This window comes from Stenella coeruleoalba (genome assembly GCF_951394435.1).
Source record: "Stenella coeruleoalba genome assembly, chromosome: 12".
NCBI classification, from domain to species: domain Eukaryota; kingdom Metazoa; phylum Chordata; class Mammalia; order Artiodactyla; family Delphinidae; genus Stenella; species Stenella coeruleoalba.
Window position 1 is genome coordinate 42,800,889 of NC_137158.1, and position 14,076 is coordinate 42,814,964.

General features: G+C 34.2%; 1 protein-coding gene across 5 annotated transcripts in view; it reads right to left on the reverse strand.

Annotated features, from left to right (window-relative positions):
* Positions 1–14,076, reverse strand: part of REV3L (REV3 like, DNA directed polymerase zeta catalytic subunit) — a 230,608-nt gene that overhangs the window by 99,980 nt on the left and 116,552 nt on the right. For 4 of the 5 annotated variants that reach the window (XR_013830767.1, XM_079939298.1, XM_079939295.1 and 1 more), the window contains 5 exons: positions 13,431–13,525; positions 12,753–12,857; positions 11,666–11,750; positions 11,430–11,581; positions 1,245–1,364 (listed from right to left, as the gene is read on the reverse strand). Coding sequence is in view for 4 of the 5 variants with exons in the window: in XM_079939298.1 (XP_079795424.1) it covers positions 1,245–1,364; positions 11,430–11,581; positions 11,666–11,750; positions 12,753–12,857; positions 13,431–13,525 (557 nt within the window). In the remaining variant the exon portion in view is untranslated. The remainder of the gene's footprint in view (positions 1–1,244; positions 1,365–11,429; positions 11,582–11,665; positions 11,751–12,752; positions 12,858–13,430; positions 13,526–14,076) is intronic. The other variant, XM_079939296.1, reaches the window with a different exon arrangement.

Genomic DNA, 14,076 nt, shown 5'->3' on the forward strand with positions numbered 1-14,076 from the left:
ACTGTAAGGCTACCAACTGTAAGGCAAAATTGAAGATATTTGCTTATAAGAGCCATTTTGGCAAAAATCCATTTCTTAATCTAGAATTGCAGTTAATTTTTCCTGCCTCATACTTTAAAAATGGTTAACATTGGCAAATGATTTATAGATATTTGACTCTCAGATCTCTAACACTGAGATTACATTTTTTGTAACCTTATGCAAGGTGGAATTATATCAGCTGGTGATACATTATATTTGCCTAATATAATGAAATAAGGATATGTCTCTCTTTTTCAATTTCTTTTTTGTTTTTTATAACTAAAATATAACTTAGGTATATATATATCTATTTACTCAGAGAAATAAAACATTTAGATTATAAACTTCAAATTAATTTTTAAATGTGGTCTTTGGATCATTTCTTTCTACGTATTTCATGTCATTCATTTAAAAAAGAAAAAAGCTACCTACCGCCATAGAAAATGTTCTTGAAATATGACTATGTACAATAATTTTGGTACTGTTCCTAGTCATTCAATTAATCTTCCACTCAAATGAAAATGTAAATAACAGAGAGAAGACACTGTAGAGAGGTAGGATAACATTTGATGCTATACCTCATTTGATACAGTAAGAATGGAAAAACGGAAAGTGAGCAAGAAACATAAAATCACTATACCAAGCAAAGCAAGAGGCATGAAGTTCAATGATATCTCACTTTTTGCAAAGAAAATTTAAATAAATTTCTGAAAAATGTCAGTAATTTAGACTAAATTATTGAAATGAAATCTAGCAAATGGTTTACCATATTAATGAAAATGCATTTATGGAGATGCAAAGATACTCAGAAATAACTGTCATGTTCTACATGCTAGTCAAAAATTAACAGCTCGAAAGGAATTGTCCAGGGAAATTCCTGATACTTACCAAGAAAGAATCAATTATGGTATTTTATTAATGTTCTTAACTTTGGAGAATTTTAATTCAAATTAAGCATATTTCCCCTTAAAACAATATGGTTCTCTTCCAAACAAAGTTAAAAAAAAAAAAATTATTTTCTTACACAACTATTTTTCAGAAAAAGCTGTGTAGAAAACAAAAAAGAAGCTACTACATCTCATAATGCAAGATTTCATTTTTATACTAAGAATTTATCAAACATGCAATATTAACCTCTTCAAATCAAAGAAAAAAATACCACCTGACATACGCACTTTTGTTGATATAAGACACTGAAAATTTATGGCACAATTGTTACTTACAGAAAGCTGGTGACTCACTCAGTCTTTGGGTCAAAGGCTGAAAAGTCTGACTGTTTTCCATGAGGTTCAAAATTGCTTCTTCATTAATAAGAGCTTCCTCCACTTTGTGTCTAATATGACCTTAAGAGGACAAAGAGTACAAAAACATTAAAGTAAATGACCTAAATCTGAAATTTACTGTTTAGAATTTGTATAAATTAGGAAACATTACAATGTAAACCTATTTAAAATTTTGAAGTGTTGCTGACATATGCTAAATAAAACCATAATAAAACTTAATGAAAGCCACAGGAATATCTAACTAGTCATACAGAGTAATTAAAAAAACAAAAACAAAAAACCCTGAAACTGTGAATCACTAAATATTTACAATCTCTTTAGTCTCTAAATCCTACCTAGTATGTACAGACAGTAATATTACTCTGATAAAAATCAATGTACATTAAAATTTGTAAAACGAGTTCTTAGAGGGAAGTGCATAGTGATACAGGACTTCTTTAAGAAAAAGGAAAAAGCTCAAATAAACAATCTAACACATCACCTAGAAGAATTAGAAAAAGAAGAACAAACAAAACCTAAAGTCAGCAGAAGGAAGGAGATAATAAAGATCAGAGAGGAAATAAAGTAGAGATTTAAAAAAATAGAAAAAAATCAATAAAACCAAGAGCTGATTCTTTGAAAGCATAAACAAAACTGACAAACCTCTGGCCAGGCTTAGCAAGAAAAAAGAGAGAAGACCCAAATAAACAAAATAAGAAATCAAAGAGGAGAAATCACAACTGATACTGCAGAAATACAAAAAACCGTAAGACAACACTATGAACAATTACACAACCTAGAAGAAATGGACAACCTTCTAGAAACATACAGCCCTCCAAAACTGAAACAAGAAGAAACAGATAACTTGAACAGATCATCTGATCACTAGAAGTGAAACAGAATCTGTAATAAAAAAACTCCCTGCAAACAAAAGTCCAGAACCAGATGTTTCACAGGTGAATTCTACCAAACGCACAAAGAAGAACTTATACCAATCCTTCTCAAACTCTTCCAAAAGATTGAAGAGAAAGGAATACTCGCAAAGACATTCTATGAAGCCACCATTACCCTGATACCAAAACTAGACAAAGACACTACCCAAAAAAGAAAATTACAGGCCAATATCTTTGATGAATATAGATGCAAAAATTCTCAATAAAATATTAGCAAACTGCATCCAACAACACGTAAAAAAGATCATACACCATGACCAAGTTGGATTCATCCCAAGGTCAAAAGGATGGTTCGACATACGCAAATCAATCATTGTGATACACCACATCAACAAACGAAAAGACAAAAACCACATAATCATCTCAATAGATGCAGAAAAAGTATCTGATAAAATTCAACATCCATTCATGATAAAAACTCTTACAAAAGTGGGTATAGAGGGAACATACCTCAGCATAACAAAAGCTATTTATGACAAACCCACAGCCAATATAATAATGATGAAAAGCTGAAAGCCTTCCTGCTAAACTCTGGAACAAGACAAGGATGCCCACTCTCAACATTTCTATTCAACATAGTATTGGAAGCCCTAGCAACAGGAATCATACAAGAAAAAGAAATAAAAGGTATTCAAATTGGTAGGGAAGAGGTAAAATTGTCATTATATGCAGATGACGTGATAGTATATATAGAAAACCCTAAAGACTCCACATAAAAACTACTAGAACTGATAAATGAATACAAGGTAGCAGGATACAAGCTTAACATACAGAAATTAGTTGCATTTCTTTACACTAACAATGAAATACCGGAAAGGGAATGTAAACAAACAATCCCTTTTAAAATCACATCAAAAAAATTAAAATACTTAGGAATAAACCTCCCCAAGGAGGTGAAAGACTTATATGCTGAGAACTATTGATACAAAACATTAACAGAGGAAACTGAAGATGACTCAAAGAAATGGAAAGATATCCCATGCTCCTGGATTGGAAAAATTAATATTGTTAAAATGGCTATACTACCCAAAGCAATATACAGATTTAAGGCAATACTCATCAAAATACCCATGACATTTTTCGCAGAACTAGAATAAATATTCCTAAAATTTATATGGAATCATAAGAGACCCAGAATTGCCAAAACAATCCTGAGGAAAAAGAACAAAGCAGGAGGCATAGCCCTTCCAGACTTCTGACAATACTACAAAATTACAGTACTCAAAACAGCATAGTATTGGCACAAAAACAGACATATAGATTAATGGAACAGAACAGAAAGCCCAGAAATAAACCCACACATGTATTGACAGTTAATCTTCAACAAAGGAGGCAAGAATATACAATGGGGAAAAGACAGTCTCTTCAGCAAGTGGTGTTGGGAAAGTTGGACAGCAGCATGTAAATCAATGAAACTAGAACACACCCTCATATCATGCACAAAAGTAAACTCAAAATGGCTTGAAGATTTAAATATAAGACATCATAAAACTCCTAGAAGAGAACATAGGTAAAACATTCTCTGACATAAATTATACCAATGTTTTCTTAGGACAGCCTCCTAAGGCAACAGAAATAAAAACAAAAATAAACAAATGGGTCCTAATCAAATGTATAAGCTTTTGCACAGCAAAAGAAACCATAAACAAACCCACAGAATGGGAGAAAATATTTGCAAATCATGTGACCAACAAGGGCTTAATTTCCAAAATATACAAACAGCTCCTACAATTCAATAACAAAAAACCAAACATCCCAATTGAAAAATGGGCAGAAGACCTAAACAGACATTTCTCCAAAGAATACATATAGGTGGCCATTAGGCGCATGAAAGATGCTCATCATTGCTAATTATTAGAGAAATGCAAATCAAACTACAATGAGGTATAACCTCACACCAGTGAGAATAGCCATCATTAAAAAGACTACAAATAACAAATGCTGGAGAGGGTGTGTAGAAAAGGGGAACCCTCCTACACTGTTGGTGGGAATGTAAGTTGGTACAGCCACTACAGAAAACAGTATGAAGGTCCTCAAAAAACTAAAAACAGAGTTGCCCTAGGATCCAGCAATGCCATTCTTGGGCATATACCCAGACAAAACTATAATTCAAAAAGATACATGCACCCCTATGTTCATAAAAGCACTATTCACAACAGACAAGACATGGAAACAACCTAAATGTCCACTGATAGATGAATGGATAAAGAAGATGTGGTATACTTATACAATGGAATACTACTCAGCCGTTAAAAAGAATGAAATAAGGTCATTTTCAGCAACATGGATGGACATAGAGATTATCATACTGAGCAAAGTAAGTCAGAAAGACTTTGAAAGACAAATACCATGTTATCACTTATATGTGGAATCTAAAATATGACACAAATGAACTTCTCCACAAAACAGAAACAGACTCACAGAGACATGTGGTTGCCAAAGGGGAGGGGAGTGGAGAAGGGAAGGATTGAGAGTTTGGGATTAGCAGATGCAAACTATTATATATAGGATAGATAAACAACAAGGTCCAACGATATGGCACAGGGAACTATATTCAATATCCTGTAATAAAACATAATGGAAAAGAATATGAAAAAGAATATATATATATGTGTATAATGGAGTCACTTTGCTGTACAGCAGAAATTGTACACAACAGGGAATCAACAATACTTCAAAAAAACATTTTTTTAATATAAAAATGTTACCACTTACAAAAAATAAAATAAAATTTATAAAACAAACAGAAAAGACAAGTTGTCCGACTTAAATAATAAAATTCTCTAGGGCTTCCCTGGTGGTGCAGTGGTTGAGAGTCCGCCTGCCGATGCAGGGGACACGGGTTCGTGTCCTGGTCTGGGAAGATCCCACATGCCGCGGAGCGGCTGGGCCCGTGAGCCATGGCCGCTGAGCCTGCGGGTCCCAAGCCTGTGCTCCGCAATGGGAGAGGCCACAACAGTGAGAGGTCCGAGTACCACACAAAAAAAAAAAAAAAAAGAAAGAAAAAAAAATTCTGTATAGTTTATTTTGAAATAATTCATTTTACATTAACTTTATATTTCTCCATATCTTTTAATTCATGATTTTAAAATGTAAGTCTTTTGCCATGTGATTTTTATAGAAGGTCTAATGTACAGAGGGATTAAATAATTTTTAGAAGATAAAATGAATCTCATAATCTAATCAAAGGGAGAGAGAGAATAAAAAGCACATAATAGTAGGGGAAAAGAAGACTATATAGGACTTCCCTGGTGGCGCAGTGGTGAAGAATCCACCTGCCAATGCAGAGGACATGGGTTTGAGCCCTGGTCTGGGAAGATTCCACATGCCGCGGAGCAACTAAGCCCATGCGCCACAACTACTGAACTGTGCTCTAGAGCCCACAAGCCACAACTACTGAGCACACGTACCACAACTACTGAAGCCCACGCGCCTAGAGCCCGTGCTCCGCAATAAGAGAAGCCACCAAAATGAGAAGCCCGTGCACCGCAACGAAGAGTAGCCCCCACTCGACACAACTAGAGAAAGCCCGCGTGCAGCAACAAAGACCCAATGCAGCTAAAAATAATTTTTAAAACACCTCAATAATCTTAAAAAAAAAGACTATATAGCAAAATATGGCAAGCAGTTTAAAGAAAGCTAATTGGAAATAGTTCTATTTTTCTCCTTCTGATATTCAGACTTAAAACTAAGTGTTTTTCAACAGTTTTTAAAAGAGAGTTAGAAGCTTCAGGAAGAAATATTTTTAACACATCCTAGAAATATTTTAACACACATAGCAAGCCTAATAGTGTTTAGTCAAAATGAAAGAACAAAAAAACCACAGAAAATAGGTCATCTCAAAACAACAAAAAAATGAGATCAGTGAAAACAAAAGATGGTTCTCACACTAATAACAAAATAGACAAGACTGGCAAGAATGATCACAACAAAATAGAGAGAAGGCATAAACAATGTTAGAAATACAAGTTGAAGTGCCAAAGGTAAAAGAGGCACGTTAAAGTAATACTATGAACAACTTTATACCACAAATATGGAAAAATCAGATTAAATGGATAATTTCTTAGGAAAAATATGATATAAACTGATTCAAACAGAAACAGAAAACTTGAGTAGACCTGTAACAATTAAGGAAGTTGAATTAATAGCTTAAAATCCACTCCCTTTACTTCCCACCCCCCCACCCCTGCCACATAAAATCAACCCACAAAAATCTATATAACTCTGGATGGTTTTACAGATGAGATCTATCAAACCTCTAAGATATAGATTATATCAATCTAATAAAAATTCTTGAAAGGAGAGTTGAAAAATATGAAAAGCTCCACAATGCATTTAATGGGGACAAAGTATGAATCTTTCTCAATTACTGGAAAAAAAAAAAGTTACAATTCTAAACAAAATATTATCAAAGTAGATATAGCAACATTTAAAAAAACACACTACATTATGACAACAAAGGATTTATTTCAGGAGTGCAAGGATAGTTTAACATTAGATACATTAACACTATTAATTTAACTACCATATTAACAGAATAAAAGAGAAAAACTGATTATGTCAATATTTTCAAGAAAAAAAATTTGGTAAAATTTAATATCCATTCATGATTTCAAAAAACCCAAACTTCGGGCTTCCCTGGTGGCGCAGTGGTTGAGAGTCCGCCTACCGATGCAGGGGACACAGGTTCATGCCCCGGTCCCGGAAGATCCCACATGCCATGAAGCAGCTGGGCCCGTGAGCCACGGCGCTGAGCCTGCGCGTCCGAAGCCTGTGTTCCACAACGGGAGAGGCCACAACAGTGACAGGCCCGCGTACCTCCCCCCGCAAAACAAACAAACAAAAAAAAAAAACCCCAAACTTCTTAAGAAGCAAGAAACAAGAGATAAAAAACTGATTATAAAGTTTATCTACCAATATCCTGTAGTAAATTTCATACTTAATGATGAAATATAAAAGCATTCACTTTAAAGCCAGGAAAAACGTTTTTTTTCCATATCTACTTAATATCATCGTTAAGTTCTTAAGCACTGCATTAAAACATTAAAAAAGTATAAGGATGGGAAGGGAAGTAATACAATTATTATTTTCTGATGATGACTCTATACACAGAAAATCCAATCAAAAAGACATATTAACTATTAGCACTAATAAAAGTTGCTGGATATAAGACTGACACACAAGGTCAGTGAAGTTCCTAATACCAGCAATTAGAAGATGTAATTTTTGAAAGCTAAACTTAAAACTGCAACATTTATAAGGCACCTGGAGTATATCTAATAAAAGATATAAAATAATTTTACCAGAAAAATTGCAGAACTTTATTGAAAGACATGAAAGAAGACCAAATAAACTGAGAAATATATCATGTGCATAAATGAGCTAATTTGATATATAGAAAGATTTAAAATGTTTCTAAATTGGTCTATAAATTCAATAAATTTCCAATAAAATCTCAACAGGGTTCTTCCCAGAAACAAAACGATCTGATCTTAAAATTAACATGGGAAAGCTTTTTTTTTTTAAATAAGATGTTGGGGGTAGGAGTTTATTAATTTATTTATTTATTTTTGCTGTGTTGGGTCTTCGTTTCTGTGCAAGGGCTTTCTCTAGTTGTGGCAAGCGGGGGCCACTCTTCATCACAGTGTGCGGGCCTCTCACCATCGCGGCCTCTCTAGTTGCGGAGCACAGGCTCCAGACGCGCAGGCTCAGTAGTTGTAGCTCACGGGCCTAGTTGCTCTGTGGCATGTGGGATCCTCCCAGACCAGGGCTCGAACCCGTGTCCCTTGCATTAGCAGGCAGATTCTCAACCACTGCACCACCAGGGAAGCCCTGGGAAAGCTTTTTTTAAAGATCAAGAGTAAATACGACAATTTTGTAGATGGCTAGTGGGAAGCTGCTGCATAGCACAGGGAGATCATCTTGGTGCTTTGTGATGACCTAGAGGAGTGCGATAGGAAGGGTGGGAGGGAGGGAGGCTTAAGAGGGAGGGGTTATGGGGATATATGTATACATATAACTGATTCACTTTGTTGTACAGCAGAAACTCACACAACATGGTAAAGCAATTATACTCCAATAAAGATGTATTAAAAAAAAGAGTAAATAAGATAATTTTGAAGCTAAATAGGGAAGATCTGCTGCTGATATGTATCATTACTTACAAAGCAACAGTAATTACAACAGTATGACATTAACATGGGAGAACACAACCGAGGTTGGGGAATTCAGTGAAAAAAAAAAAACTTTTCAATAAATATGTTGGAACCACTAGCTCTTTATATCTAGAAAAATAAATAACAATAAGATCCTTACTATATACACAAGTAAAATGTCAAATGAACTGAAGACCTACATGTGAAAAACCAATCTGTAAGCACACATAAACCTTAAGGATGAAAACTTTCATTACATCCAGAAAGGGAAGGAATTGTAAACCAGGCACAAAAACCAAACAGTAAAGGAAAAAAACTGTTAAATTTAAGGTTAAAATTGAAGACACGTAAAACACTTTAAAAAAGAGAAAAGGGAAGAAAATCGAAAAAAAAAGCTAAAAAAAATTTTGTGGAGACTTTAAAGTGTAATTCTAGATGAGGAGAAAATATCTCTACAATAAATATAACTGATAAAGGCTTGATATCCAGAAAATATGAGGAATTCCTACAAATTAGTAAGAAAAAGAGTACAGATCCAGTAGAAAATGAGCAAAGAACATGAATAAGCAATTCTCAGATAAAGAGATCCAAATGCTCAAACTTATTAGTAATCAGGAAATGAAGATTAAACTAAGGAGATTTAGATTTCAAAGAATGAGAATGGCAAAAAATTTTTACACCTTACACTATCAAATATTGTTGAGGATGTAGGGAAGTTTAAGCTCTAACACATCGTGGGAATATAAACTTAGGTACATTTTATAGAGCAACTGTGAAATACTGGCTTTACTACCAAATGTGATAGTTTTATTGTTAACATACCTCAAAATCTGAAAAATTAAGCACTAAAATTGAGCTTATAAGGAAATAAAAGGCTAAGACAAAACTTATGCAACTCTGTAATGAGAACACTAACAAAATCAATAATTGGTACCTGAGGAAATAAACTGCTCAGTCAGGCAGGCAGCTCAGTGTGGCTGGAGGCTGTCATAGCAGATATTAAAAATGCACAGAAAATAATAGTATGGAAATTCTGGGTACATTTTGATTAGGATGGGGCTCGCAGATGCTAAGACAAAGCAAATGGAAATAGAGCTCTGAGCCAGAAGACTGCCATTAAAGTACTGAGGAGAGGGTGAAACCTGCCATGAGTCACAGAGGGCACAACACTAGGATGCAACTCCAGGGAAGGAGGAAGCCCTGGGTGGGTGTAGGTGCTCATTTCTAGCTGTTGTTTAATACAGTCAAAAGAGCCCCTGCTGCCAATGCAGCAGTGAAAAGAGGGCTTTTCCTTTCCTACTGAAGCCTGCAATTCTACTCCTCCTATTCTGGCTCCTCTTGCCTAAAAAAACTTTATGCGAAACAACATGACTTCTAAGTAAAACTTTAATTATTCTCTTATTTACCAATCATGTATAAGCTAACTGTATTACAAAAACCCTGTTAGAATAGATGCTATCTAGGTAGAGTATAATACACACACCCTAAGACCTGGCAAATTACACTTCTGTATGTCTTCTGTAAAGAAACTCTTGCACATGGCCACAAGGTGACAGACATAACACTGTTAACAACAGTGCAAAAGTGAAAACCATCTAATAGTTGTAGAAAACAGAAACACTTGTTTAGTCTTACAAAAGAATGCTAATCAGCAGCTAAAATGAATGACCTAGAAACATGTAAGAACAAGGATAGATTCCAAAGTTATTATTGCTGACACAAAAGATACTCAACATCATTAATGAGGGGTATGATGATTAAACCATAATGAGATGCCGTTTCACACATACTAGGATGGCTATATAAAAAAAGACAGATAATAACAAGTGTCAGTGAGATCGTGGGGTTTCTGAAACCCTCATATACTGCTGGTGGGAATGTAAAACAGTGCAGTCACTTTGGAAAACAGTTTGGCAATTTATTAAAAATTACACACAAATTTATCAAACGATCCAGCAATTCTCTTCCTTGTTATCTACTCAAGAAAAATGAAAATATATACCCATACAAAGACATAAATGTTCAGAGCATCATTATTCTTAAGGGCCAAAAAGTGAAAACAACTCAAATTTTCATCAACTGATGAATTAGTCAATAAAATATATCAGTAGAATGCACTACTAGCTAGGCAATAAAATGGAATGAAATACTGATAGATACTCCAATATGGATGAGCCTGAAAACATTATGCTAAGTGAAAGAAGCAAGGCACAAAAGATCACATTTTGTATGATTTCATTTACATGACATATCCAGAAAAGGCAAATCTTGAGAGACAAGGAAGAAGATGAGTGGTTACTTGGGGTTGGAGGTGTGACTGCAAATGGACACAAAGAATCTTATGAGGAGAAGGAACTATTCTAAAATTGAATTACGGAGATGTTAGTACAACTCTGTAAATTTACTATAAATCACTGAGTTATACACTTAAAATGAGTGAATTTTATGTTACATAAATTATACCCTAATTAAGTTGTTAAAAAACATAACGTTGAATGAAAAAAAGCAAGTTACTTAATCTACGCCAAGTAGGACACCATTTATGTAAAATCTAAAACCTAAAATAATAGTATATGTGCTTCCCTGGTGGCGCAGTGGTTGAGAGTCCGCCTGCCGATGCAGGGGACACGGGTTCGTGCCCCGGTCCAGGAAGATCCCACATGCCGCAGAGCAGCTGGGCCCATGAGCCATGGCCACTGAGCCTGCGCGTGCGGAGCCTGTGCTTCGCAACAGGAGAGGCCACAACAGTGAGAGGCCCGCGTACCACAAAAAATAAATAATAGCATATGTTTTGGACATACATATATAAGAAAACACAAAATCATATATTGTAACAGTTTGTACCAACTTCAGAATAGTGCTTACCTCTAGAGATGAAGAAAAGGTAAAAGAATGGGAGAGAGGTCTTTGCTACATCAATGATGTTTATTTCTCAGGAAAAAAAAAATTAGCTAACTCAACCAAATACTTATATCTCAGTGCTAGATACACAGGATGTCTGTTATGGTATTTTCTGTACACTTGAAAGAAAACCTCACCTTTGCTCAACTCTGTGTCTTTGTGGACTTCTACCATATTAGCCGGTGTACAGTGAAGAATATCAGGAGACAGAACCTCAGAGTGCAATGTTAATTCAGCAGAGAACTCCTGGGATCCATCGCTGTAGTCCACAGATCCTGATAATGTTCTGCTTAATTAAAACATATCCTTTATAACAAACTATATATCAAAGCAATAAAATTAGTTCTGAGATCTATAATAAATAACCACTTACACAGAGAAATCATTCTGTTTGAGAATTTCCTGAAGTCTCTTCTGAAATGTTTTTTCACTTTCTGTTGCTGGCACAAACCTGTGATCTTTGAATTTTAAAAGTGCATTAAAAAATGTAGAAAGCAAATAAATGAAATATTTTCCTTTTTCCTAGAAGAGCTTTTAAAATAGTAGCAATTTCCTATCCTTGACACATACAACACCACATAAAAGTAGTCCTATTATAAATCAAACAAAAGAGAAATGGTTGTTACTGAAGCTATGAAATTAAGCACTTAAAGTCAGTCTAAGATTAAGTTCTACAACTTAAATCTAAAAGAGAAAAACATTATTTTCTACCTATAAATGTATCATACACCCCGAACCTAGAAATTTTCCCTTTATAAAATATTTCTATTTTAAAAGAAATTAAAGGCATTCAAAACTTATCAAAGGATTTTTAGGGTCCAAGAGATTATAATACAAATTTTAATTGGACTTCAGTATAGGCTTACTACTGTATTTCAAATACCTTTGCCTTTTGAATTATGTCTTCTATTCTTTTACCTTTATTTAAAAATTTTTGTTGTATCCATGGCATTAATTAAGCCCCTTCAAATTCTTTTTGAATATAGCAGGGTTTAGTAAAAAATAAAATGAGTATTTTCTTCAGAGATGTACAAGGTAATCAAAGTCAGAATTTATATGACATACCCAGAAAATAACATGGGGGCAGAATTTCATGGGTGACATTTTCAAAGCATAATGAATTAAATGAAGTGTTTCTAAGTTGGGACTCATGCTCTTCTTTAAGTATTCTATAGCTCATTTGGAAATACAAGAGGTTAAAACATACCACAGAATGAAAAAGGAGAAAAAGGTACTACCAGTGAAAACCAAGGCCAATGAAGATGTCAATTTCTCATGCGAAGAGAGACAATGAGTGACACTTTGGAGGTACAGAATTATGGTTCAGAGCAATGAGAATAGGGAAAATATATATAGAAAATTTAAAGGTAGTTTGAAAAGCAAAATCTAATGTCACAGTAAAAACTCAATGGCTTAAACTTTTCCATTAAAATATCCAGTTAAAAGAAAATCATTTATACCTTGTGATTCGGGTTGACTAATTTGAGAAGTTTCATTTTTGTTTCTTCGCCGTTGCTTTTCATCTTCCCATATGGCCTGTAGACCAGGGTTTCCACCAATTTGAGCTGTAATGATAATAATACTTCAATATTACAAGGGTCAAAGTGAAAAATACTTGCTTAAAGAAAAGAAATCCATACTTAAAAAAAAATACTGTCTTTTAAGAAAAACAATTACCTACTTTGTGTAATAAAACAGACAAATTATCCCAACCTATATTTACTGTATTACTCCTTTTTTAGTTTTCCTACTAGTTCCCAAAAACACAGCAAGTGAATAAGATTCAAACATTTGATTATAGCCAGCAGACCTAAAAGTCTCCTCCCTGGTATATAACCTGGAAATAAAAAAATTAAAAGGCAAAGCATAGTAAATTCTTTTATAATGGCTAATTTATTTAGTGTCACACTTACTTTAGGTTCATGTCTATGCAAACAAACTCATATGAATGAAAGCATAAATGAAAAAATAATGACTATCTCATCAGAGGTACAGAAAAAAAATCTTCATAACATTTTACATCCTCCTTCTTTAAGTAATTTCACTTCCCTAGTAACGTTTTCTTCCCTACTTTTTCCAACCTTTGGTCATGGATTTTTAAAAATAAAAACATATATTAACAATAACTGTGTATATACCTTCAATGTCCAACCGATTTAAGATATCAGCAGCTACAGCATCCACTTCTAATTCACAAGTACTCTGTGGTTCAACACCTTCCAGTATTAAAGAGCTGTATTAAAGAAGTATCAAAAGACACAATAATTAAGAGAAAACTTTCTTAAGATTTTTATTACTTAACAATTTTTCATGTTTATGTGGTAACCAGAAAAACCAGTGGTATTATATTAATCCACAATTATTCATGACATAATTGATACTGTGTGTATATACAAAGAAACAAAAAACAGGAAGAGAAACACAAAATTGACAACTCCATTGAGATACTTTTGGAGTCTATTTTACATATTTTGGTTCATTATATTTTATAGAAAAGGAATGTACAATGTTTCAGCATGTGGGTCACATCCAGGGCAGGATGGGATAAGATAACAGAGGGACAACAGAGGGGATGCATCAAAAACCATACACACATGCAATTATTTGCCCAGAGGCATCTATCTCAGCAATCGTAGATGGTTTTTAAAAATGAGGAGGGAATATATATATAAAACAAAAGATGAGGGGAGGTGAACATACTGAAAAGTGAGCAAATGATACTGTTCTCCCTGCCCTCAACTACTGCTAAGCTGGAGAATGTTTAAAAATTTTCCATAACTATAG